The following is a 27,569-nucleotide window of genomic DNA, read 5'->3' as shown; positions in this document are numbered from 1 at the left end:
ACGTCTCTCGCTAACTTGCTCTGTCTCTTCCTCTCTATTTCACTCACTCTGCATCTTACCCACACTGTCCCCCCCCCCCACTCTCTCAAGATGATTTTATAATAAAGAAAAAAAGCTCTGCCTTTATCATGTCTGCTGTAAAATAAATACAGGTATAGAAGGTATAGAAAAAAAAGAATGAAAAAAGTATGGAAGCTATCCGCTCTGGATGCTGCATGTAGGGTCGTGTGATTGGTTCATTTTGTAACAAGATGCTTCCATTGATCATGTTATTTCCCTTTCAATCAGTATATCTTAATAAAACACTGTGATAGGAGTGGAGTGAGAGTATCGTTAAAAAAGCTCAGCTTTGTGGAGTGAGTGCAAGTACTGTCTTCACATGTATTGGAGGAGGCATGTGCTGATATGGGGAGGCCTTAGGAGTGGGTGGGTTAATCGTCTACTTTTAATTGTAGAAAAAATTGGGCTTGACATAACAGGAGGCCACAACTTGTTATATAAAAAGTTACGACAGGTCAATTTAATCAGTTTAATGGTTTTGCCATTAGTTAATTAGTTTTTTTCCTTCAGAAAAAAGTCCAGAAGGTCTACAGGAACATGGAACCTGCAAACATGGCCAAGCTACAGGCTGCCAGGTTCTGTTCGTATCCATAATCTCAGATTTATTTTTATTTTTTATCTACAGTAATGACCAGGACACGTAAACAAGTGTAGCTACGTTTTTAAAGCAGTTCTCCAAGAGCGTACACTCAAGTGTGCACACTTTCCAATAATTGTAATCTCAATTCGGAGTGACAAACTCCGGAGATGATCCTCCTTTGTTACCTCGGCGCCGAGCACAGCTTTTTCTTCTTCTTCTTCTTCTTCTTCTTTTTTCACCACGAGCTCTACTCATCTGTTCTCATCTGTCTCAGAGTTACGGCGCCTGCCCTCTCTCTCTCTCTCAATGTCAGAGAACGTAGCAGCACAGGTAAGGAACGTCTAAGCTGACACTTGCACCTAAAAATACGCTGGCAAACGTTCGTCTGCGCGCTATCAAAACCAATGACAAAGTTACAATACGCGAGAGCAGAGCGCAGAAGTATATAATACACCCACAACTAACTTTTAATGATAGCTCTGTGAAGACGCTTCCCCGGTAGGGAAGAAGAGCAGGGTGAGGCGGAGTGGAGCTGGAGCTGGAGTGACAAAAAGCAAGAAAAACCCGGGACCCAAGCGCTCGGCTTTTGTCTTCCGCTGATCAAATGGCGGAAGAGCGGAGAGGTAAGGCACTCATCCACAGAGCCCTTCCCCGAAGAGCGCCGCACGCAGGCACACGGCGGCGCCTGCCGCGCCTTCACCCGCCTCGGCGCCCCGATCAAAGAGCAGCTCGCCGCTCGCGCAGACGCGAGAACGCCAGCCGCACCATCACGCCTTTCATTGCACAACAAGAGAGAGAGAGAGAGAGAGAGCGCTGCGGCGGAGAAAGAGTCGGGACTCTGCGAGCTCCTTCAGGGATTTCCTTATCGAGGGCAAAGCAATCCCCTCCGGACCTCATCCGCACCGCCTTGATTATTCAAGCCATTACAAAGAGGATGGAAATAACTCAAGCTACTCAAAGCAACCATACTTCTTCTTTTTTCTATTTTTTTTTATTTTTTTTATTTATTATTTTACTGAGAATGTGCCCAACATCCTGCGAGAGTTTAAGAAAAAAAAATGTACAGCAAGGGAACAAATACAGACCATAGAAAAATGTTTTAAAAAAGGGGGGAAAAGTAAGTAAGTTGGGAGTCTGAAACAGAAGGAGGAGGAGGAGGAGGAGGAGGAGTTGTTATGTCGTCGTCGTCTTCTTGGGCCTGCCGCGGCCTCGCTTCACTCCGGGAGAGGTCTGCGTGCTCGACTCCACCAGACGCTTCTTCGGGCTGGCCTTCTTCGCGCCGTTCATTTCTGTGTGCCGTTAAAAAAAATCATTATCATAAATAAATAAATAAAATAATTAAAATAAAAGAAAACGTGTTTTATTGAACGCCTTCAGCTTCGCTTTGAATTATTTCTCGGTCCTAGAAATAGATCTGTATGTGGTAGAGGTGGTCGATATGGTCCTAAAATAATAATATCACGATAATTAATGGTATTTTCGTGATGACGATACTCTTGGAGATAAGACAAAATATTGAATTAGAAAAAAATATTTCAAGAATACCCTACTGCAACAAAATAAAAATTTTATTTCATTATTGCATATATGATATGATATGGCACACCCCTAACTGAGATATTTAAAAAATACAAGAATTTTATCAGATTTGTAACAGTCAAAGTCAATGATCCAGAATGTGATGATACTAATAATATTAATTATGCACTCCAAATATCTCCATATATCCAGGATTAAAGTCAAATAAATTATACTGATATATATCATCTTTAGTCTCTAGTAGATATATAATGGGAAATGAGAACAGTGTGATTTTTTTTTTTTCCTCAGTGTTTTCTCAGAAAATCTTACAGCACTTCATGATTCCCTCTGCTGACAACTTTTATAGCGAAGCAGATTTCATTTTTCAGCAGGACTCACACTGCCAAAAGTATAAAAACGCTACAAAATAAGGGATATCAAAACCATAATTACATTATAACACTATTGTTTTCCCATTGATATTCTACTCCTTATTTTGTTAACAGATTCTTGCAATTTATATTATTGGTCAAAAGTTTTAGAACACATTTTTTTTCTTCTTTGTTTTTGCCATTAAAGCTCTTTCAGGTCCATAAAATAGAAAAAAGTCTTTTTTTTTGGCAAAAAAAAAAGTTGCAATTTAAATAAACTGAGCTTTTTGTTGGAAACGGATTATAAAAAATGTCAGTCAATTGGTCTTATATAATATTCTAATTTTTTGAAACACTGATTTTTGGGTTTTTTATTGGCTGTAAGCCATAATTATCAACTATTAAATAAAAGAAATTAAATAAAGATCACTCTGTGTGTAATACAGATATATATATATATATATATATATATATATATATATATATATATATATATATATATATATATATATATATATATCCCAGCTATTGATAGGTGCCCCTGTAAAGAGAAACTTGAACTTAATGTTACAGTAGTTTTAATGTTTTGGCTGATCGGTGATTGGGGTAAAACATTGCACTACAAATGCAGTTAAAAGCGAATTACGAATACAGTCTTTTTAGGAAGTGTTAGAACAGCTTACCCTTCTTCGGGGGTGGCCGACTCTTCTTTGCAGGGGAGCCGTCAGCCTCGTCATTAGCTGCCCCCTTTTCCAGCACTTTCTTTCGCTTGGTGGCCTTCAAACAGGGGAATGAAGGAGTGAAGAGGGAAAGAAAAGAAAGAGGAGAGTAACGGTCAAATCACTTGCCTACAGCAACCTTAGAGGGAGTTGAAATCAAATATTAAAAAGGGACCTTTCCTCAGCATACGCTGCGAAACTATTACGCACGCCTTAAGCCTTCCGAGCGCGAGCGTGACGTTTAAGCAAATGTAATTATGACTCCGCTATCCAGCAGGGATATAAATCCAGCCAGAGAAAGAAAAGAAATAAAGAAATCATTGAAACATCAAACACAATAGCTCTATTTTAACACTCTGCTTAGAGTGAACATGATTTTTCCATGGATTCATTATATATTATTTATTTATCTATCTCTAGTAGGAGTGGGAGTCTCTAGGGGATCACCTTATGATTTGCTTGGATTTGATTACAATTCAGAGGTCTGTGTGATGCGATGATTGGCTTGGTGAAGTACACAAGTCACATGACTTACAGAGCGAGCTAGTTAGTAGATTAACAAGCCAGTTAAAATCCTTTAATTTTAAGTGTGCCTTTTTTACTCCAGTGCGCATTATGTATGAATTTTACCAGTCAGGTTGTAAGGAGGAGTAAAGCCACTTAGTTTAGTTCTCCAGCTGTATTAGCATTAGCCGCTAAGTGCTAGCCATTTATCCGTTCAGAGTTTAGTAATAAAGGGCCTGTAGTCTGCTTTTAACATTGACTAGCACTGCTGGAGCATTATTAGCATTGTCGGCTAAATGCTAGCCATTCAGCCATTTAGAGTTACATATTAAAGGGTCTGTAGTCTGCTTCTAATATTGACTAGCACTGCTGGAGCAGTATTAGCATTACCTGTAGTCTGCTTTTAACCCTTGCTAGCACTGCTGGAGCAGTATTAGCATTAGCCGCTAAGCACTACCCATTCGGCAGTTCAGAGGTGAGTATTATCGGCCTGTAGTCTGTTGATAGCCCCGAGTGGCACTGCTGGAGCAGCATTAGCATTATCTGCTAAGCGCTAGCCATTTTGGCCATTCAGAATTGAGTATGATCAGCCTTTAATCTGCTTCTAACCCCAGCTAGCACTGCTGGAGCAGTACTAGCATTACCCACTAAACGCTAGACATTCGGCAATTCAGAGGTGAGTATTAAAGGGCCTGTAGTCTGCTGCTAACTCCAACTAGCACTGCTGGAGCAGTATAAGCATTAGCCGCTAAGCACTAGCCATTCGGCCATTCAGAGGTGAGTATCAAAGGGTCTATAGTCTGCTTCTAACCTCGGCTAGCACTGCTGGAGCAGTATTAGCATTATCCGCTAAATGCTAGCCATTCAGCCATTCAGAGTTAAATATTAAAGGGTCTGTAGTCTGCTTCTGACATTGGCTAGCACTGCTGGGGGCAGTATTAGCATTATGTGCTAAATGCTAGCCAATTCAGTAGTTCAGAGTTGAGTATAAAAGGGCCTGTAGTCTGCTTCTAACCCCAGCTAGAACTGCTTGAGCAGTATTAGCATTAGCCGCTAAGCGCTAGCCATTTTGGCCATTCAGAGTTGAGTATTATCAGCCTGAAGTCTGCTTCTAGCCCCGGCTAGCACTGCTGGAGCAGCATTAGCATTACTTTAGGTAACTAAAGTGATTGTACTGTGGCTTGCGTTTTACACATCACGGATAAATGGTTAAAAACAAGGTCTTTGACACCAAAAATACAGTGTTCAGAGGTGAGTATTATCGGCCTGTAGTCTGCTGCTAACTCCAACTAGCACTGCTGGAGCAGTATTAGAATTACCCCCTAAGCTCTAAGCCGTTCGCCGTTCGTCAGTTTAGAGTTAAGTATTAAAGGGCCTGTAGTCTTCTTCTAACATTGACTAGCACTGCTGGAGCAGCATTAGCATTACTTTAGGTAACTAAGGTGAAAAACACAGCAGTGAGCACCTAGAACTAGGCTTCACATGTGCACAAGAACAGGAAATGACAAAGCTGATGGTTGTGTATTTGTGGGCTTTGGAAAATCCATTTTTGTCATTTGTGAACAGATTCAGAATCCAAAAATCGAGATGCATCTAAGAATCGTAGTATGATTCGAGACGGCAGGTCAGGAGGACACCGTTTGGTTCCCACTAATGCCACACTTTACATTCCCAAACAATCGTTTATATTTGGGGCTTAATTTATTATAACAATCTCATCAATTTCAAACCCCTCCCCCCACGTTAATTCGAGCACACGAGGCAGAGAAAAGTGAATCCCAAGAAATCACACAAACCGAAGCAGGGGTTAGCAAGAAGATGCACTTAACGACAGCAATCAAATTCCCCCTCTCCTTCACTCAGACTCTATAATGAATGCTCGCCCCTTTTTCTCGGACTTGAACTATCATCCTCACTTTTTTCCCCCCATCCCCTCCTCACATTTCCCTTCCATTTTGCCAATTGCTGCCTCATGATTACCATCCAGACCCTGCTGAGCTGAACAGATTGGCTCGATAATTACATACAATAACTGCAGTGGGCAGGTAACCCTCAGCTGGCACAGGCCAGCTCCCTGGTGGCACCTTCCATATGCAAACTGCACTGTGGAAAGCGAGGAGAGTCCGTCGCCTCCCCTGTCGTAAGTGCGCTCGCTGATTGCCGGCCTGCGCCCACTCCGAGGTTACGGTGTCAGCAAATTTGTGATACATTAGCAGGGAATAAACACAGGCACTCAGGATCTGACGGGGGGAGGGAGAGGTGGGGCCGGCGGGAGGAACACCCAGGCGCTGGAGAGAACCTGCACCGCCGGCGCTGATGGCTTTGTTGCCGTCTGCAGGCTTCTCGAGCCGGACTGGCCAACTGTGGACAAAGCTGCAGGTGTTCTTAAAGCAACGGATCTCTGAAAAAAGCTAAATTACTGTTTCTTAAAGGAGCAGATCGACTACACGCGCCAACGTAGCGATACACAACGCTCGGCTTACGTTTCAAAATACTGCGATACTGTAAGCAAGACACAAGGAATTTCTTGTAAGCAAAAAATCTAATTTTTAGAAAGTGACTTGATCACCCTTCAGGTACCAAGAGATTTAACTGAACTGGGAAAATCTGCTTTTAGCTACAGTATAGACGGGAATAACGGCATTGAGATAAACAGCGATACTAACACAAATCACGTTAGTAACACAAAAGTAATGCAATAGTTACTTTTACTGGTAACTAGTTACTTTTGTAGTGGAGTAACTGTGTTAATAACTCAGTTACTTTTTTGGAGAAGTAACTAGTTACTATAACTAATTACTTTTTCAAAGTAACGTGACCAACACTGCAGTTTTAGAATTTTTTACCTATGACTTTATGATTCCTACTCTTAAATACTTATTTGTACCTTATTTGTTTTATATCTTAATAATATTTTTTATATTTTTAGTATTATATATATTTTTTTTATAATTATATCTTATATATCTTATTAAAATGCTGCTTATTTTATTTAAAAAAAAAAATTGTCAATCCTTTCCTTATGTAATTGCTCGGCTATTGTAAATGGGGGCCACCCTCAATGTAATCAGAGTTTAAATAAAGGTTGATTGATTGATTGATTGATTGATTGATTGATTGATTGATTGATTGATTGAAAATCCGTGAGCTTCTAAAACTGGACAAACCATCTGTGGACAAAGCTGCAGGTGTTCTTAAAGAAACAGCTCACTCAAATAAACCAAATTGTTCACTTCTTAAAGGAAAAAAAGACACTGCAATATATAAAGAGATACAAAAATATGATAAGAGATTCTCTGGAAATCAATAACAACCCAACATGATATAATACGATCTTATTAATTAGTCTATAGCCACCTTCAGACAGCCTGTACCTGTTTTAGCTGATTTTATTTATTTTTTTTTTTCCTTAACTTTTTAGTTTTTAATCTTGTTTTGTTTTAGATGTTTTTTTCACATTTCTTTTTTTTCTTTCATTTCTTTTACTGTTTTTAGCTATTGCTTATATATATTTTACTCTTTTTATGTGTGTAGTTTTATTTATTCATCTGTAGTTGCATTTTTATTGGTTTATTGGTTTTGATTTCTACTCTAAAATTCTTATTTTTTACCTTATTTGTTTTATATCTTAATAATATTTTTAAAAAATATATAATGTTTAATAATTATGTTATACATCTTATTAAAATGCTGTTTTTTTTTTTTGTCGTCAATCCCTTCCCTATGTAATTGCTCGGCTACATTGTAAATGAGGGCCATCCTCAATGTACTCCCGAGTTTAAATAAAGGTTGATTGATAATGACTTTTTTTTAAGCATTTAATCAATAATTAATAAAATATGGTTCAGTAATTGTGCTTTTCTTAAACAAAAAAAAAACCTAGATAAAAACACATTTAGGCTAATTAATTCATTAATTCATTAATGCAATGGTGAAAAAATTGGCTCAGTGAAATGAATCATTTTGTTTTCAGTTTTGGCTTAAAATGTATTAATTTAGAGAGAAAAATATCATTCATGCACTGAAAGAGAGCACCCTTCATAAAGGCAGTTCTGGCACTGGGCAGCCGGTGTTTTGACTGGAAGGACGGTGTACATGAACAGTGGTCAGGGCACATCTGTTAAAAGCATCACGCTTTAATCGTATTTGAAAATCAATGCACTTGGCAGCGTTTCCCCGCTAACCCGCACAATTAGTCTTGGATCGTGTGCAGGCATTTTTGAATTCTAAACCACTTTCAACAGGTAAACAAATTACGGAGGGCTGAAACGGTCTCATTTTTAAATGCTTCAAAAAAAAAAAAAAAGTGATTGCTGGGCTGCAGCAGAGAGCGTGCCAAGTTACTGCAACTGAGAGATGCTCACAGGGCTGCGGTGTGTGTGGTGTTTTTTTTTTTTTTTTTTTTTTGATGTGTTGCTGAAGGTGGCTCTCACCTTGGCTGCGGATGGACCTGCACCATTGACTGACACTGAGAAGTTCAGCTTGTCGTCGTCAGTAGCGCCGATACTCTTCAGACCCTGCTGCAAAATACTCCTCAGCTTCTGGTAGTCGGGTTTATCTGTGTAACCCAGAGTCTTCACCTCCTCCATGAATTTCGCCATTTCCTCTGTTTAAAAGATTGTAAAACATGTAAATAATGTAAAACTCATTATATACATGTATTACACACAGAGTGATCTATTTTAGGCATTTATTTCTTTTACTGTTGTTGATTATGGCTTATAGAAAAGTACAATATTATATATGACCAATTAATACTTTTGGCAGTGTAGGCAGTGTGCCAAATCCTGCTGGAAAATGAAATCCGCATCTCCATAAAACCATCACTAACTGTAGAAACTTCTCACTAGACCTCGAGCAGTTTGGACTGTGTGTCTCTCCACTCTTCCTCCAGACTCTGATCCCTTAATTTCCTTTAAATGAAATGTAAAATGTACTGATGATCAGTGATGGTTTGGAGATTCATGTCATCTGCTGGTGTTGATCCACTGTGTTTTATTATCAAGTCTAAAGTCAGTGCAGTTTTGTTTTCCCACAAAATCTTACAGCACTTCATGATTCCCTCTGCATTTGACAGATTTTATAGAGATGCAGATTTTATTTTCCAGCAGGACTTGGGTCTTATATAATATTCTAATTTTTCGAGACACTGATTGGCTGTTATCCATAATCTTTAACAATAAAATAAATAAACGCTTAAAACAGATCACCGAAATAAAGCAGCATAAAGTTATCCAAAAGCAGTGAGTAAGACTGGTGGAGGAGAACATGATGCCAAGATGCATAAACAAAAAACTGTGAATAAAAACAAGAGTTATTCCACCAAATATTGTATATTTCTGAACTCATAAAACTTTATAAACATGATTTTTTTTGTTTTGCATTATTTGAGGTCTGAAAGCTCTGCATCTTTTTTTTTGTTATTTCAGCCATTTCTCACTTTCTGTAAATAAATGCTTTAAATAACAATATTTTCATTTGTAATTTGGGAGAAATGTTGTCTGTAGGTTATAGAATTAAAAAATGTTAATTTTACTCAAACATAAACCTATTAATAGCAAAATTACAGAAACTAATGAGTGTAATAAACTAACTTTTCAATGATATTCTTATTTTCTGAGATGCACTAGTAGATGTAAATACAACTTTTGACTAATAGACTGTCCTATAAATCTACTCTACTCCAATCAGAAGGTTCCTCAGCCTCGCAGCATCAGAGTAAACGGACGTTTACGTTACGCAAACAAATAAGACAGAAACGTGCGCATTTAACACGACGCTGGATAGACAGTGAACTTCCTGCAGGGGAGTCTCTTCTCAGCAGACAGTGACACTTTGACCTTGAGGCTAAGTTTAGTGGAAAAGGGGTGACAACACATCACGCATTGTTTCTTATACTTCGCTGCTCACAAACTGTTGTTTACTGTCGGCTGCTAAAACAGTCACACCAAACAGAATTAGCCATGATGGCCTCGCTAACCGTGCCGCCTCCCATCACCTCAGCGCGGGGATGCGACGTGTACGCACAAGACAACAGCCCGAGGAGGAATCTCTCCTTCTGCTGTGCGCCTGTCACCGAGCTTAAGAAGTGCCATCATATCAGCTGCCGAGCAAAGGACTCCTCTGACGTCTTTGATTTTTAAACGACAAAAAGAGAGAGGGAGAGAAAGAGCCCTGAAGTTCTGCAAAAAGTACAGCGTGCCACACACCGACTCCGAAACTAGGCGACTCGGAGGTCGAGCGTAGAGCGGAGGAGAGAAAATAACTTAAATGTTATGAACAGATACCGAGACTCAGCTGGGGACCCTATGGAAAACTGTGCGCCGCTCATATGACAGCTGAACGTCTTACGCCTGGCCCACACACTACTGAACAATCTGCACGAACCTGAGGCCGGCTGCTCTTACCGACGATCGTAAAATATCAAAAACCTCTCTAGATTTCAGGGTGATCATAAACGACGATCTTCCCAGATGATCCTGTAGTGGGCAGAGTCTATAACTCAATCCATATTCTTTTCCCAGAGAAGTCATGCCTCCCCAACCCGGCACTATACCGTATATGTATCTCAAAATAGAACTAGGCTTGAAACAACAGATTGTTCTGAATCAGTTACTCTGATTTTGCTATTTATAGGTATGTGTTTGAGTAAAATGAACATTGTTGTTTTATTCTATAAACTACAGACAACATTACTCCCAAATTCACAAATAAAAATATTGTAATTTAGAGCATTTATTTGCAGAAAATAAGAAATGGTTAAATAAAAATTCAAGCAGTTCAGTTTGGTTTGATGGCTTGTGCTCATCTTCCTCGATTATGTTCCAGAGGATTTCAATTTGGTAAAAACAAAGAAACTCATCATTTTAAGTGGTTACTCACATATATATATATATTTATATATATATATATATATTTTTTTATATATATATATATATATATATATATATTTAGTGATGTTGCTCAGAAGTTCAAAAGGTAGATTAAACCCAATTCGACATGGGTTAAGATTTTTGTTTATAAAATCCTGTATTGTGGACGACCAATTGCAGGTTAACATGAACCCGCAACAAATCAACCAACCCAATCAAAAACCCTCCCGAAACCAACCAAACATCTAAATAAACAACCAACACTTCTAAGCAGCCAACCACTACATAAACCAACAACAAAACCAACCAACCACTGAAACCATCCAAACATTCAGCCATTTGACCAACCAACCAATCTCCATCCAACAAACAACCAACAAAGAACCAAATCTTACAACAAAAACAAAAAACACTAATATCATCTCAACAACCAACCACTGAAACCATCCAATCATCCAACCAACCCACAACCAACCATTAAACCCTACAACCAACCCACAACTAACCACTAAAACCATCCAAACATTCTACAATTTGAACAAAGAAACTATTGACCAAATAATCAATCTACCATCCAACCAACCACTTACCAACTGGCCACTACATAATAACTTAACTTTGCAGGTTAACATAAACCAACAACAAACCAACCAACCTAATCTTACAAAAGTGCTATATAAATAAATTGTATTATTACATTTATTATAATTTTATTAATTGTATTATTTATTATTATTATAATTACTACTATAAAATAACAAACAACCACTTGGCCAATCATCCAACCAACTCACAACTAACCAATGAATCCATTCAAACATTCAGCCATTTGACCAACCAACCAACCAACCTATTAACCAACTAACCAATCTTCAATCCAACCAACCAACCAATAAAACAGTTTTATAATTCGCCCACATTTCTCTATATGGGTTAAGATTTATAATATCCTGTATTGTGGACCGACATTATGCTAGAGCAGAGCCAGTACTCTGATCTCTCTCTCTCTCTCTCTTTTTTGTGAAGTGGTCACGCTCTCTTTAAAGTTAGAGTGAGAAGTTGTGGGGAATTAGCACAGGGCTGATACATTAGTTCTCATTATGGCTAAATCAACGGGTCTGCACTCATTACGGGCAGAACAGGCTCTGCTGCTCTTGTTTATGCATCAGGATCAGGAAGTGCTTCAGACCAATTACTGCTTGGCTGACACACAAAGCCTGTTTTCATTTGCAGGAATCACAGGTGCTTTTAAGTACTTGGATTTACCACCATCACCATCATCACCACCACCACCACGCTGCTGCTGCTGCTCCTGTCCAGATTCTGATTTAACTCTAGAAATCACAGTCAATTAATGCAATTTTAACACTGGTGACCTTAAAGATCGTGTGTTAGGAATGTTTTCTCTCACCTGGTTCACTTTCGGGGGTAAAGCAGCTCTTCATGAAGCCTCTGATACTGTCACGATACCTGGAGGGGGAGGGAAATAAAACACACACACATATACATATATATATATATAATAAAGTAAATCAATAAATAAACAAAGGAAGGACGTGTATATCAGTTTTTCCTACATTTTTATTGGTACTTTATTAAGTATGAATGCTAGGCAATATAACAAATATTACAAGCAAATTCTGAGCACATTGTGAATATCAGCAGCACTATTCTAATTATAAATTTACCTCAGCAGTGCTATTTTAATCATATATTTACCATAACAGTGCTATTCTTATTAGGAATTCACTTCAGCATTCCAATCATAAATTTAATTCAGCAGTACTATTCAAATTATTAATTTACTTAAGCAGTGCTATTTTAATTATATTATTACCTCAACAGTGCTAGTCCAATTACTAATTCACTATAGCAGTGCTGTTGCAATCATTAATTCACTTCAGCAGTGCATTTCTAATCATTAATTTGCCACGGCAGTGCTATTCCACTCATGAATTTACTTGTGCAGTGTGATTCTAATCATTAATTCACTTCACCAGTGCATTTCTAATCATTAATTTACCACAGCAGTGCTATTCCAATCATTAATTTACTTCAGCAGTGCTATTCTAATCATTAATTTACCACAGCAGTGCTATTCTACTTATGATTTTTCTTTAGCAGTGCAATTCTCATCATGAATTTACTTGTGCAATGCTAATCTAATCATTAATTCACTTCACCAGTGCATTTCTAATCATGAATTTACCCCAGTAGTGCAATTGTAATAATTCATTTACCACAGCAGTGATATTCCAATCATGAATTTACCTCAGAAGTGCTTCTTAATACCAGACTGGTAGAATTTATACATTTGGCACGCTGGATTATAAGGCACACTGACACTGATTTTCGGGGAAATTAAAGGGTTTTAAGTGTGACTGTATGCACTATTTTTAAAAAAGTACATTTAATTTTTAAACTTTAAATATCTGTTACATTTAGATCTGTATTAACTGATGCTTTAAAGTTTTATGTGTGTCGATATGAGGGGGAAACAACAAACGTGTCCTCCTGCCATCTCTGTCTTTAACTCTATTTAACCATGCATCTCTGAATTTGCTTAAAGTCAATTAGTCCATTAAACATTCAAAATGCCTAATGAGTCAAAACCCAAACAACACATGTCTTAGGGCTCGTCGGTTCCGCTGACAGGAGAACATATTTTTTGCAGTAAAAAGAAATCAATGACTGCTTTACCTCACAAACCCAGAGAACCCAGAGACACAGAGCACTCGAATCCCCAGCCAACGCTGCAAACCAACCTTAATTTGGAGTCTCTGACATAAACCGGGTCCTGCAGTTTATCCTCCCAGGGCAAGCGGCCGCACAGCCACTGGATCATGCAGTAGCCCAGGATCTCCAGATCCCCTCTTCTGGAAGGAGCTGTGAAGAACTGGGTTATGAAAAGCTGGAAAATGATAAAGATAAAGCTCTTAAATACTGAGTATGAGTTTATACTTACAGACGCCTTTATGCGCATCAATGCTGGTGAACTCGATGGTCCCGTCGTGGCATCTTTTCGGGTCCTCTTTGTACTCCTTCGGCACTCCATCAGGAGAATATCTGTAGGCCAGTCCATAGTCCACTAAATACACCTGAGAAAGGATTAAAAAATACATATTTATAAACATTATATACTAAATACAACCTGTTTTAATTCATTTTTTTCCTTTTTAAAACATTAAATACATTAAAAAAGCAAAAGAAAATCAGCAGTGCTATTCTAATCATTCATTTACTTAAGCAGTTCTGTTGTTATCATGAATTTACCTAAGCAGTGCTTTTCCAATCAATAATTTACTACAGCAGTGCTATTCTAATTACTAATTTACTACAGCAGTGCTATTCTAATCATGAATTCACTTCAGTAGCGCTGTTCTAATCGTTAATTTACTTCAGCATTGCTTTTCTAATAATGAATTCGCACTTCTAATCATGAATTCACTTTAGCAGTGGAACTGCGATTATAAACATACTATTCTAAATCATAAATTCACTTAAACAGTGCGACTCTGATAATCAATTTACCTCAGCAGTGGTATTCTAATCATTATTTACTTAAGCAGTGCTATTTTAATCATATAATTACCTCAGCAGTGCTAATCAAATCAAGAATTTACTTCAACAATGCAATTCTAATAATTAACTTACTTCAGCAGTGCTATTCCAACCATTATTTTATTTCAGCAGTGTTATTCTAATAATAAATGTACTATTCTAAACATACATTAACTTCAGCAGTGCTATTCTAACCATTATATTATTTTAGCAGTGTTATTCCAAACATTAATTCACTTCAGTAGTGCTATTCTAACCCTTAATTTAGCTGGAAAACAGACAGTTTGTACGAAACTTGGTAAACTGATAGCAAGTGTGATGAGAATTGGTGAGTGATTTATGCCCTTTACATTATGAAATTAGAGTGTAAAAATGAACTTCAACCTGCCGTTTCTCAGATTTCCCTCACTCCCTTCACTGTATAAATGACTCATTATTCGGTGTTAATTATTATGCTTTTGGGTTGCCATTTTTTTAGCCGAATAATTTTGGTTGCCAAATAATATTCTGTTTATCCTTAACTAATGTACACTCATTTACAATACAGCAGGAGAAGAGAAATCCCAACCAAACCTCCTGATTCCAACACTACAGAGCAAAACCCAAAATATCACACTTCAAAAAAAAAAAAAAAAAAAATCTCATAAGGTGGAGAAGAGAAAAAACGCAGCAATGCACAGCAGCAGTAATCCCACGAGGCCACTTTTTATAAATCACGAGTATAAAAATAGCAATTTAATAATACACCACTGATACATTATTAATCTCTAAATTAAATGTTTGGCCCTGCCTCAACCCCCACCTTATTTGCTTCAGACGCTTCATCTCTGCAGTCATCTAATCTCTCTTGTTTACAAGCTGAGCATGAAAAGCTTAAATTATATCTCATTAAGAGATGGCATAAAAAGGCACCAGCAGTTTTTTAAAACTCAGCTATGGAATAACAAGCAGCATTTTAACGAGGTAGAGAAGGTATAGAGACATACCACCATGCATTTCAACTGATAACATGATCAGATATTCAGGATGAATACTAGTTAATCTTAAAAAAAAAATCTGAATATGCTTGAAAAGGTACTTTATTTCAGTAATTCAGTTCAAAATGTGAAACTCATTTATTATATAGATGTATTACACACAGAGTGATCTATTTTAAGCCTTTATTTATTTTATTGTTGATGATTATGGCTTACAGCCAATGAAAACTCAAAAATCTGTGTCTCAGAAAATTAGAATATTATATAGGACCTATTGGTACTTTCAGCAGTGTGGGCAGTGTGCCAAGTCCTGCTGGAAAATTAAATCCACATCTCCATAAACACCATCACTGATTGGTGGAAACTTCACACTAGACCTCAAGCAGTTTGGACTGTGTGTCTCTCCACTCTTTCTCCAGACTCTGCTCCCTTGATTTACTTTAAATGAAATGTAAAATGTACTGATGATCAGTGATGGTTTGGAGAGACATGTCTGTCATCTGCTGGTGTTGATCCACTGTGTTTTATTATCAAGTCTAAAATCAGTGCAGTTTTGTTTTCCCACAAAATCTTACAGCACTTCATGCTTCCCTCTGCTAATGAAAACTTTTATGAAGATGCAGATTTCATTTTCCAGCAGGACTTGACACACTGCCCACACTGTTAAAAGTACCAACTGGTCTTATATATAATATTCTATTTATTTTTTATTGCCTGTAAGCCATAATCATCAACAATAAAATAAATAAACACTTAAAATAGATCACTCTGTGTGTTTAATATATCTATATAATATATGAGTTTGACATTTTGAACTGAATCATTGAAATAAAGTAACTTTTCAATGATGTTCTAATTTTTGGAGTTGCACTAGTATACCTCTGAACAATGTTAACATTTTTTGTATTAACATGAGTGGATTTTCTGTGGGAAAATGCTTTTTGGCTGAAATAAATGTTCCATAATGTAAAACATATAAAACATATATAAAACTGGTACAATTATGCAAGCAGGCAATATAATATGTAGCACAAAGCAGAGTTTTAGTGAATGAAAAATGGCCAACAGCAAAATGTTTACTTATTATCTATTATTTAACAAAAATAAAACTGACAGTTTTTAGAAACAAGAAATGACTAGAAACAGAACATAGTCCATGTAAAATTTAAAACAGAAAAACATTAATAAAAAAGTATATTTCAGGTGCATCTGGTGAAAAACTGTGAAAATGTGAATCCTTTTCACAATTGTACAAACACACATCACACTAACTACATTAGCAAATTACTGCACAAGATGACCTCAAAAATGTTTGCTGACTTTGATATAGTCTATTGTTCCCTTGCTTGTTTGTTTACAGACCATTTTTAATAACTAATACAAATTGCCCACACTGCCAAAAGTACCAATTGGTCTTATATAATATTCAAATTTTCTGAGACACTGATTTTTGAGTTTTTTCATTGGCTGTAAACCATAATCATCACCAATAAAAAAAATAAACAGTTAAAATAGATCTCTCTGTGTGTGTTTAATACATCTATATAATATATGAGTTTTACATTTTCCACTGAATTACTTAAATAAAGTAACTTTTTAATGATATTCTAATTTTTATTCTACTTTTCTGAGATGTATTAGTAAAGTAAGGGTCTTATGCCAATCCTGATGCTGTTAGATAAGATAGTAGAGTGGTCATAGCAACAGTTAGCAGCTTTATAGACAGATAGTAAGTAAGCAGCTCTGCACTGACCTGATTGGGGTTCTTGTAGGACAGCAGTAGGTTGGAGGCTTTAATGTCAGCGTGCACATATTCATGATCGTGGATGTACTCTAGAATATCAAGCTAGAAAAGAAAAAAGAAAAAGAAACTGAGAAAATATAAGTGAAAACAGTATAAACTCAATCAAATCCTGTTCAGGAGGAAGTTTTACAACGCCCTCATTTTTATTCCTGTTATTTTTGCCATTTAATTCATCAGATCCAGTCAATAATAAATAAATGGTGCAAAATCCAGTGTAGAAAGTTGTGCAGAGAACTGCAAGGACCTTTAAGGAAAGCAAATTAACTACAAGGTTAAGATAAAAATATGATACATTTATTAAATATTGTATATAACTATTGTTTACAGGGCTTGAACAATGAAACTGTAACACCTGGTTTTAGACCACAATAAATTATTGTGGTGACAGACAGTTCTGGTGGAAACAGGATAGTTGAGGTGCACATTGAATTCTGCGTGATTTGATCAGCCGTGGTTTTATGTTGTTTTTTTTTGTATACAATCCAGGTTAGCACCTGAACATCCCTTTCAGACAGCTTCCTCTTAAAGCATCCACAGTTAATCCTGTTGGATGTGGTTGGTCCTTCTTGGTGGTATGCTGACATTACCCTGGATACCGTGGCTCTTGATGCATCACAAAGACTTGCTGTCTTGGTCACAGATGCTCCAGCAAGACGTGCACCAACAATTTGTCCTCTTTTGAACTCTGGTATGTCACCCATAATGTTGTGTGCGTTGCAATATGTAGAGCAGAACTGTGCTCTTACCCTGCTAATTGAACCTTCACACTCTTACTGCTCTTACTGGTGCAATGTGCAATTAATGAAGATTAAACACCAGGCTGCTCCAATTTAGCTATGAAACCTCCCACACTAAAATGATGACAGGTGTTTCAGTTTCATTGCCCAACCCCTGTATATATTTAAAATAAAGTATATTTATTTACAAAGTCTTTATCTGTAGTAAAGCTGTAGTGCTGGAACAGATGGTGTTACTGCTGATACTCTCTACTGCAGCATTTACACACTTACAGCACATTCACACTTCCAGCATCATAATAACTAGAAAAAGACACAGAAACACAGAGAACTCTGTTTAAACTATTAAAAGTAAAAGTTCTTTTCTTTAGAGAAATTACGGATGAAGCCAGAGAGCGGTGAGTACTGTTTCCTACACCTTCAAAAGAGTCTTGGAAACTGGAGAAAAAAACTGCTACAGGAAGACGTCTGGCTGACCCACATGGAAACAGCAGCTTTAGCCTTTAGCTCTTTAGATTAACATGATTAAGGACTGAGTCTCAGTTTTAGAAGTAAAGAGAATTAGAATTAGAGTTAGTCTGACAGGTGAAGAACGTACAGCATATTTAAACAACAGCTGCTGAACTGATTCACTGATAAACTCACCAGTTTAAGGCCGAGCTGAAGCACCAGTTTGCGAGGAAACCTCTTGCCACCTTCCTCAAACAGCTTCTGTAGATCTGTTCCGAATCGATCCATGACCATGAACCTGTACCTGAAAAAAAAAAGAAATCACATAGCCATTTACATCAGGGTACCAAACCTACAGAACAACAATTCACCTGAAGTCCCAAACAGATCTTACCTGTTCCCACTTTTCTCATGAAGTCCTGAACCCCAGTACTTTGGAACTCCTAAGTACTTCAGTTTGCGTGATTTTATCCAAGATCCAACTGAAATAAAGTTTAAAAATAATGTTAAATTAGGTAAAATATTGTCAATATCTCTTTCAAAAATCTCATACCTTCAAAATAGCAACTGTTAATAGAAGTCAATGGTAAAAGCTTTAATTCCAAGTCATATGGGAGCATTTCTATTGGTCCACTATTTTTTTAAACTAGGTACGCACCACATATTTGCCAAAAAATATTTGTCGTCCAAATAAATAAATAAATAAAATAAAATAAAAAACACTTATAAAAAAAAAAAAAGTTAAAATAATTTATCAAACAATATTGTGCTATTTTTGGTATGTTAGTATTCAACCAATTAAGTTTTGAGCTACTTTGAGCTTGTTAAAGGTGTAAAATAGCCATCTGTTTGCATGGGTCTCTAATGGGGGCAACTCTATGCCCCATTGCTCTTAGTTTCTCTGATTCTATTCTATTTATAGGTTTATGTTTGAGTAAAATGAACATATGTGTTTTATTCTATAAACTACAGACAACATTTCTCCCAAATTCCAAATAGAAAAATTCTCATTTGGAGCATTTATGTGCAGAAAATGAGAAATGGCTGAAATAACAAAAAAGATGCAGAGCTTACAGACCTCAAATAATGCAAAGAAAACAAGTTCATATTCATAAAGTTTTAAGAGTTCAGAAATCAATATTTGGTGGAATAAGTTTTTAATGTATCTTGGCATCATGTTCTCCTCCTCCACCAGTCTTACACACTGCTTTTGGATAACTTTATGCTGCTTTACTCCTGGTGCAAAAATTCAAGCAGTTCAGTTTGGTGGTTTGTTGGCTTGTGATCATCCATCTTCCTCTTGATTTTATTCCAGAGGTTTTCAATTTGGTAAAATCAAAGAAACTTATTAAGTGGTTTCTTTTTTTTCCAAAGCTGTATATATAAATAAATATATAAAGTACAAATTACAGTGCTGTAATTGATTAAAGAAAAATATACATACAAAAGCAGCTACACTACTAAAATTTGGTTCTAAATGTATTCAGTTTCGGTATTCCTGATTTTAACATAAAAAATAAAGTATAAAAAATAATATTATATCAAGAAGTAAAAAAATGGTAAAAAAATTTTGATCCAATAATGACATCTAACTTATAATAATATTAAAAATTATATAGTAATATTAATAATAATAATAATAATAATACACTGTAATAAGCGAAGATGATTTAAAACGTTAAGAATTCTGAAGGTTAAATTAAGGCACACTGGAAGAAAAAGCATTAAATAACATAATAAACTAAATAAAGGCTGGAAATATCCAGACCTATTTTCTTAAAGTCGTAATATAAGGGTATAATTCCTCAGAGACATCAGTGTGGCAGCCGCAAGCTAATCTGCTGGTGAGACAAATATTTACCAACATCATATTCTAATGAATAAACCATGAGCATTCCTTAGTAATACAACAGTTAATTGTCAGGGGAGACTGACATTTGGATTGTTATTAAATAAAACACGTTCCTGTGGCCTTAGGGCAACCATAAGAACCACCAAAGGCATGCAGTCACTGTTTGTGTGTCTCCGTAAGGCCCATGTGCCGAGCCCAGAACTTTCTTTAATTAAGGGAGTTGCTCTTTCCTGTTGTCTCAGTGCGGATCGTAATGCGTATGAGGGTGTGTTTGTAGTCATGAGGGCGTACTTAGATCGGGTTTGGCGGCTCGCATGTAAAACTTCAGCTCGGAGAACAGAGGGCCATTATCGCTCGGCTCCTGCGCAAAAATAAAAACACAACCAGGGTTTAGAGGCAAGCTCAGGTGAACACAAACATCAATGTAGGGTCTTTACAATATTATATACAGAGCTCTAGTTTTGTTCTATAAACTACAGAAAACATTTCTCCCAAATTCCAAATAAAAATATTGTCATTTAGAGCATTTATTTGCAGAAAATGAGAAATGGCTGAAATAACAAAAAAGATGCAGAGCATTCAGACCTCAAATAATGCAAAGAAAACAAGTTCATATTCATAAAGTTTTAAGAGTTCAGAAATCAATATTTGGTAGAATAACCCTGGTTTTCAATCACAGTTTTCATGCATCTTGGCATCATGTTCTCCTCCACCAGTCTTACACACTGCTTTTGGATAACTTCACGCCACACTTTAATTTGGTAAAAAAGTGGTTTCTTATTTTTTTTCCCAGAGCCACACACACAAACACACACACAAACACACACACACAAAAACACACACACAAACACACACACACAAAAACACACACACAAACACACACACACAAACACACACACAAACACACCCACAAACACACACCCACAAACACACACCCACAAACACACACCCACAAACACACACCCACAAAAACACACAAACAAAAACACACAAACACACACAAAACACAAACGCACACAAACGCACACACAAACACACACACACAAACACAAACACACACACATCAATGTAGTATCTTTACAATATTAAATATAGAGCTCTAGTTTTATTCCAAATAAAAATATTGTCATTTAGAGCATTTATGTACAGAAAATGAGAAATGGATGAAATAACAAAAAAGATGCAGAGCTTTCAGACAACACACACAAACACACACAAACACACACACAAACACACACACAAACACACACACAAACAAACACACAAACAAACACACACACATTTAAGTATCCTTCATCAAGTTACGTATGTTTCTAATTTGCTAATTATAAATAAAGTCATATTCTCTACAGGTGCACTTAGGGTGTTTTCACACCATCACTATTTGGTTCGGTTAAATCGGTTTGTTTGTACCTTCAATGCGGTTCAATTAAGCAAGTGTGAAATCAGTAATCACACTCTGGTGCGGATCAAAACAACCGAACCAAGACCTGTTAGTGGACGTCAGAGGAGACAATGTGGTCGCGTGGTTTATTGGTGCGCATTTTGGTGCGTTTAGGTTTATGCCTGTGTGAAACCAAACCAAACAGAGGGAGAAACGCTCCAAATATTTGATATCTGGTTTGGATGGAGACCGGATCACTTTCTCCCCACAAGCAAACCGCTCCAGGGTCTGTGGTCTTGGTCCAGTTTGTTTAATCCGCACCAGAGTGTGGTTACCGAATTGCATAATCAAACCGCACTAAGGGTACAAACAAACCAGAGTCTGTTTTAACTGGATCAAATATTACTGGTAGGGGTGGGCGATATGGCTATAAAATAATATCACGATATTTCAGGGTATTTTTGTGATAACGATGTACTTGGCGATATAGGAAAATTAACATAATTCATTCATTTCAGGAATATAGTATAATAGTATAACAGTATAATCATAATGTGGCAAAATAAATAATATAGCATAAAATAATATAATGCAGCAAATAATATTGCAGAATATTTAGTTCATGCATATAAACTGCAAACTAAAACAATTATACAATAAATACACCTAAAGCTTCACAGTGAATAATAGACTACTTTTAAGACAGAACAGCCCTATTATCACAATATGGATTTTTAATATCACAGTATTTCTGTGTCACGATATATTGTATACGATATAATATTGCCCACCCCTAATTACTGGTGTGAAAACGCTCTAAGAATCAGCCATGAAAAAATTTACTTAGAAACTAACTGTTCGTAGATCATTTCCAAACATTGATATTTGCTCTCCAGAATAATATATATATATATATATATATATATATATATATATACACACACACACACACACACACACACACACACACACACACACAGCACCTTTAATTGACTTCCTGTAAAGTGCTATTAGTTTGAAACTTATTAGAAATAATAGAAACTTGAAAAGTTAACTAATACAACAGAAAGTGATATTTTTCTTCAAACTTCAAACAAACTGCTCAACTAACAGGGTTAGTTAGTTTTTTTTTGTGTTTTTTTTCTCTCAACACCACACAGCTATTTACTGTGAGAATCACACTACAATCATTAAAACGATGCTCTTATCAATGCAGAACTGCCACATTGTCATTTGTGTTCATACCATGTTCACGTGAGGTGTGAGGGCTTACCACTTTGATGACATATGGCGCATCGGCTCCAACAGCTCTGGAAGTATCATCACTTGCTGAAAAGAGAAAATTACAGTCACTTATGTGTCATTTCACACCAGATATTAATATACCTTTTAATAAAAGCTAAATGTTTCACAAACTCTTACCCAGATACAAGAGACCAAAGCCTCCCTGGCCGATCGGCGCTCCGAGTTTCCAGCTTTTCTTCGCTGTGTCCGTCAGGATTTCTCCAGGTGGGAATTCCTCGGCCAGTTTTCTCTTAGCTGGACCCTTTCCTTTTCCTGCTGCCCTGGCTTTGGGAGGCATCTGATGATTCAGAGCATAATAAAGATTTAGATTACAACAAAGACTAAAAATGACACTCTAAAGACTTTAGTGAATGGACGTCTATAGAGTCTGCTGAATCTCTGAATCTAAAAACTAAATCTTAAGGTAAATGATACAGAAAATTAAGTAATTATGTAATTGTATCGTTATTTTACAATATGTTTTAGGACTAGGGCGTCTCACCCACACTATCAATTACAAAAACATTAGCCTGCATTACCCGCAAAAAAAAATGTTGGCTGTGTTCCTAATGACACACTATCACACCAAACAGTGAGGTAAAAATGGTTCACCACACAAGGGTGTGGTTTGGGACCGTAACCCATGAAAAGTTTTCCATGAAAAGTCACACTTATTCACCACCATACGTTGTAAAATGAATAGAAAATAGAGTCAAGACATTAACAAGGTTAGAAATAATGATTTGTATTTGAAATAACATTGTTTTTACATCAGACTTTGCTTTCATCAAAGAATCCTCCATTTGCAGCAATTACAGCATTGCACACCTTTGGCATTCTAGCTGTTAATTTGTTGAGGTAAGCTGGAGAAATTGCACCCGACGCTTCTAGAAGCAGCTCCCACAAGTTGGATTGGTTGGATGGGCACTTCTGGCGTACCATACGGTCAAGCTGCTCCCACAACAGCTCAATGGGGTTCAGATCTGGTGACTGTGCTGGCCACTCCATTACCAATAGAATACCAGCTGCCTGCTTCTGCTGTAAATAGTTCTTGCACAATTTGGAGGTGTGTTTAGGGTCATTGTCCTGTTGTAGGACGAAATTGGCTCCGATCAGGCGCTGTCCACTGGGTATGGCATGGCGTTGCAAAATGGAGTGATAGCCTTCCTTATTCAGAATCCCTTTTACCCTGTACAAATCTCACACCCTACCAGCACCAAAGCAACCCCAGACCATCACATTACCTCCACCATGCTTAACAGATGGCGTCAGGCATTCTTCCAGCATCTTTTCATTTGTTCTGCGTCTCACAAACGTTCTTCTTTGTGATCCAAACACCTCAAACTTGGATTCATCCGACCACAACACTTTTTTCCAGTCTTCCTCTGTCCAATGTCTGTGTTCTTTTGCCCGTCTTAATCTTTTTCTTTTATTAGCCAGTCTCAGATATGGCTTTTTCTTTGCCACTCTGCCCTGAAGCCCAAAATCCCGCAGCCGCCTCTTCACTGTAGATGTTGACACTGGTGTTTTGCGGGTACTATTTAATGAAGATGCCAGTTGGGGACCTGTGAGGCGTCTGTTTCTCAAACTAGAGACTCTAATGTACTTATCTTCTTGCTTAGTTGTGCAACGCGGCCTCCCACTTCTTTTTCTACTCTGGTTAGAGCCTGTTTGTGCTGTCCTCTGAAGGGAGTAGTACACACCGTTGTAGGAAATCTTCAATTTCTTAGCAATTTCTCGCATGGAATAGCCTTCATTTCTAAGAACAAGAATAGACTGTCGAGTTTCAGATGAAAGTTCTCTTTTTCTGGCCATTTTGAGCGTTTAATTGACCCCACAAATGTGATGCTCCAGAAACTCAATCTGCTCAAAGGAAGGTCAGTTTTGTAGCTTCTGTAATGAGCTAGACTGTTTTCAGGTGTGTGAACATGATTGCACAAGGGTTTTCTAATCATCAATTAGCCTTCTGAGCCAATGAGCAAACACATTGTACCATTAGAACACTGGAGTGATAGTTGCTGGAAATGGGCCTCTATACACCTATGTAGATATTGCACCAAAACCAGACATTTGCAGCTAGAATAGTCATTTACCACATTAGCAATGTACAGAGTGTATTTGTTTAAAGTTAGGACTAGTTTAAAGTTATCTTCATTGAAAAGTACAGTGCTTTTCCTTCAAAAATAAGGACGTTTCAATGTGACCCCAAACTTTTGAACGGTAGTGTGTGTGTGTATATATATATATATATATATATATATATATATATATATATATATATATATATATATATATATATGTCCTGTTTACATTAATGGTCATATACACATTAAATCAAGCAAACATTAAAGCATTTATTAACAGTATTAATAAACACAAACTTTATTAGAAATTAGATTAATAAATTAATTAATAACAGTTAGTCTAATCATGAATCATGTTTTGTGCTCCTTGATATTTCGATATGTGGTGTTAATATCAGTAGATAGAAAGACAGAGATATATACAGATGCACACAGATAAAAATGAGGCAGATGTATAAAAAGTAAGATAAATAGACAGATAAAGAGAGATAAAGAAAGATAGAGTTGGATAGACAGAGAGATATATACACAGATGGAGACAGCCAGATAGATGGAAAAAAAAGACAGATAGAGATAGCCAAAAAGACAGACAGACACACGGATGGAGACGTCAGACGTAAAAAAAAAAGACATATAGGGACAGCCAAATAGACAGAGAGACAGACAGATACAAGAAAAGATATAGACAGCCAGAGGTAGCCAGATAGACAAATAGACAGACAGAGATAGCTAAATGGACAGACAGATAGACAGACAGACGGATGGATGGAGATAGCCAGAGATAGATGATATGATATGGAGATAGATGACTAGACATACCCGGACTGAAAGACAGACAGACAGACAGACACACAGCCAGATAGACAGATAGATAGACAGAGACATAGCCATAGACATATAGAAATTAGAATGGACTTTAGCGTGTTAGTCAGACAGCTAGTTAGTTAGCTAGCAAGATATGCAAAGAGAAAGACAGATAAACAATGAAAAAGAGCGACAGACAGCATTAGAAACTTCAATAAACAGTGAATCAAGAAAACGGGCAACACTCGTTCCTTTTCCTCCAGTTAAGGGAGATATATATTTAATTGTTACTAAACTTCACTCACTTTTATTTTCACTTTGCAGCAGCAGCTTCCAGTAAACTGTCTGAGTGAGGTTAGCTCTGCTATAAACACAAACACAATATTAATCAGCAGTGTTAAATAATAATACAGCCAAGCTATTATCACTCTCCAATGTATATCATTTATAAACGGAGTTAAGTTATATAGCTATTAATGTAGAGCTGAGATCATCCAGCTAAAGCTAAAGCTAATGCTAACAGGCTTGACGCAGTTCAGACCCAGCATGCTAACTTAGCTTAGCTTAGGCGCTAACTCTCTCTCAGTTTAAACCCAACACGGTTAAAACACCCAGCACAGCCCGACAGCGTTAAATCCAGCCCCTCCTCTCCTCTCTATCCGCCGGCAGCAGCGCGAATCAGCGCGGTTATTAATATTACATTTAATAATATTTACTAACCTCTGTGTTTTGCTTTCTACCGGCTCCAAAATTCCCGCACAACTTCTGCTGAAAGGAGGAAGCTGATTGGTCAAGGCGGGGAACGCAATGAGCCCTGGGATTTGTAGTTGTTTGTAGTTTAGTCGATTTGTGGCAAAAGTTTACATGTTGTGACTAAATTACATATTTTATTTGCATGAAATGATATTGTTACGACTTAACTTTAATAATTTGACGTTGGTTTGACACATTATAAGTATAAATCTTTAAAAAAAATGTTTAACCCTCTATGGCATGGACTATATTTATTGGGAGAAAAAAAAACATTTTTGGAGTGGATATATCAAATATAGTCAAATATTTTGTCTTTTTATAATAAACTAATCTTTTAAATCTGACGTTTTAGAGCAAGGAAGCACCCAAAATATGCAGGAGTGTACAAAAGATTATTGCTCTATTGCACATGTAAATATTTTTAAGTTGTTTTGGATAAAAGTGTACGCTAATTGCTAAGTAATGTAAAATTTAATGTAAAAATAATATAATAAGTAAATAAACAGCCAAATATACTTTTTTACCTATTGTCGCACAATTACATATTTTTATTTATGACCCACTTGTAGGTCTCATTGCAATGGGCATAGATATTCCTTGTAATGTAACATTATATTAAAAATAAATATACAAATAAATACATTTAAAAAATAAGTAACTCTAGGGTATGGTGTAGGTTTTTTTTTTTTTTTTGGAGGGCAACACTCTGCCATAGAGGGTAAAATAATGGAGGTCAGCAGGTTTATAAGCAATTTCATTAGTGCAAGTTCATTTTGTGCCAATTCACATTTAACATTAAGTAGTGCACATCCATAGTTTAACATTTAAAACAAAATGTAAGTAAATTCACATTTACAAAAAACTACCAGTTTATGTTCCTGGTTCATTAAAAAAATGTCAAATGTTTCAGAAAATGCAGACAATTTTAAAAGCGTTTAAACTCCACTTATAAACCTTTTAAACGTGCTCTGGCTGTAACCTAGCATCAGCTCATCAACCAATCAGCACACAGTAGCAGTAATGCTAGCACCTTTATTGCCTAAAAATATTTATTTTATAATATTTTACTGCAGAAAATAATAAAGGTATGTTTTCTTTGTTTTTTTAGCAAAATGCATCATTCTACTTTTCAAAACTAAATAAATATTCTTATAAAGTGGTTAGTTACTGTTTTTTATTTGTGTTTTTAGCTGTTTAGCTCCATTCACTCCCATTCATATTGGTCTCACTCGGGGGCTCCCTCTAGCGGTGA

The 27,569-nt window shown here is 36.7% G+C and overlaps 1 protein-coding gene across 2 annotated transcripts; it reads right to left on the bottom strand.

Annotated features, from left to right (window-relative positions):
- Positions 1–1,601: 1,601 nt before the first annotated feature.
- On the bottom strand, positions 1,602–26,370 carry vrk1 (VRK serine/threonine kinase 1). 2 transcript variants are annotated; one of them, XM_022673273.2, is made up of 14 exons: positions 26,285–26,370; positions 25,870–25,928; positions 22,815–22,974; positions 22,666–22,721; positions 20,300–20,369; positions 18,551–18,638; positions 18,352–18,460; positions 16,919–17,011; positions 13,593–13,725; positions 13,393–13,513; positions 12,039–12,097; positions 8,189–8,361; positions 3,216–3,309; positions 1,602–1,929 (listed from the first exon to the last, which is right to left on the bottom strand). In XM_022673273.2, the coding sequence occupies exons 3-14, from the start codon at positions 22,972–22,974 to the stop codon at positions 1,814–1,816; spliced, it is 1,272 nt and encodes a 423-aa protein (XP_022528994.2). In that variant the 5' UTR covers positions 25,870–25,928; positions 26,285–26,370; the 3' UTR covers positions 1,602–1,813. The 2 variants fall into 2 exon arrangements, with proteins under 2 accessions (XP_022528994.2, XP_022528995.2); XM_022673274.2 differs by lacking the exon at positions 25,870–25,928 and having other exon boundaries at positions 26,285–26,355.
- Positions 26,371–27,569: the final 1,199 nt, after the last annotated feature.

Source organism: Astyanax mexicanus, chromosome 14, assembly GCF_023375975.1.
Source record: "Astyanax mexicanus isolate ESR-SI-001 chromosome 14, AstMex3_surface, whole genome shotgun sequence".
Lineage (NCBI taxonomy): Eukaryota > Metazoa > Chordata > Actinopteri > Characiformes > Acestrorhamphidae > Astyanax > Astyanax mexicanus.
Note: the sequence above shows the minus strand (reverse complement) of the source record. Positions and strands in the feature narration are given on the sequence as shown.

Bases quoted from the DNA above. Each gene is read 5' to 3' on its own strand.
- vrk1 (XM_022673273.2), bottom strand. From the start codon at position 22,974: ATGCCTCCCAAAGCCAGGGCAGCAGGAAAAGGAAAGGGTCCAGCTAAG. The intron at 22,722-22,814 runs GTAAGAGTTTGT...TTCTCTTTTCAG, and splicing joins CTTTGGTCTCTTGTATCTGG to CAAGTGATGATACTTCCAGA. The intron at 12,098-13,392 runs GTTGGTTTGCAG...CTCCCCCTCCAG, and splicing joins GTCAGAGACTCCAAATTAAG to GTATCGTGACAGTATCAGAG.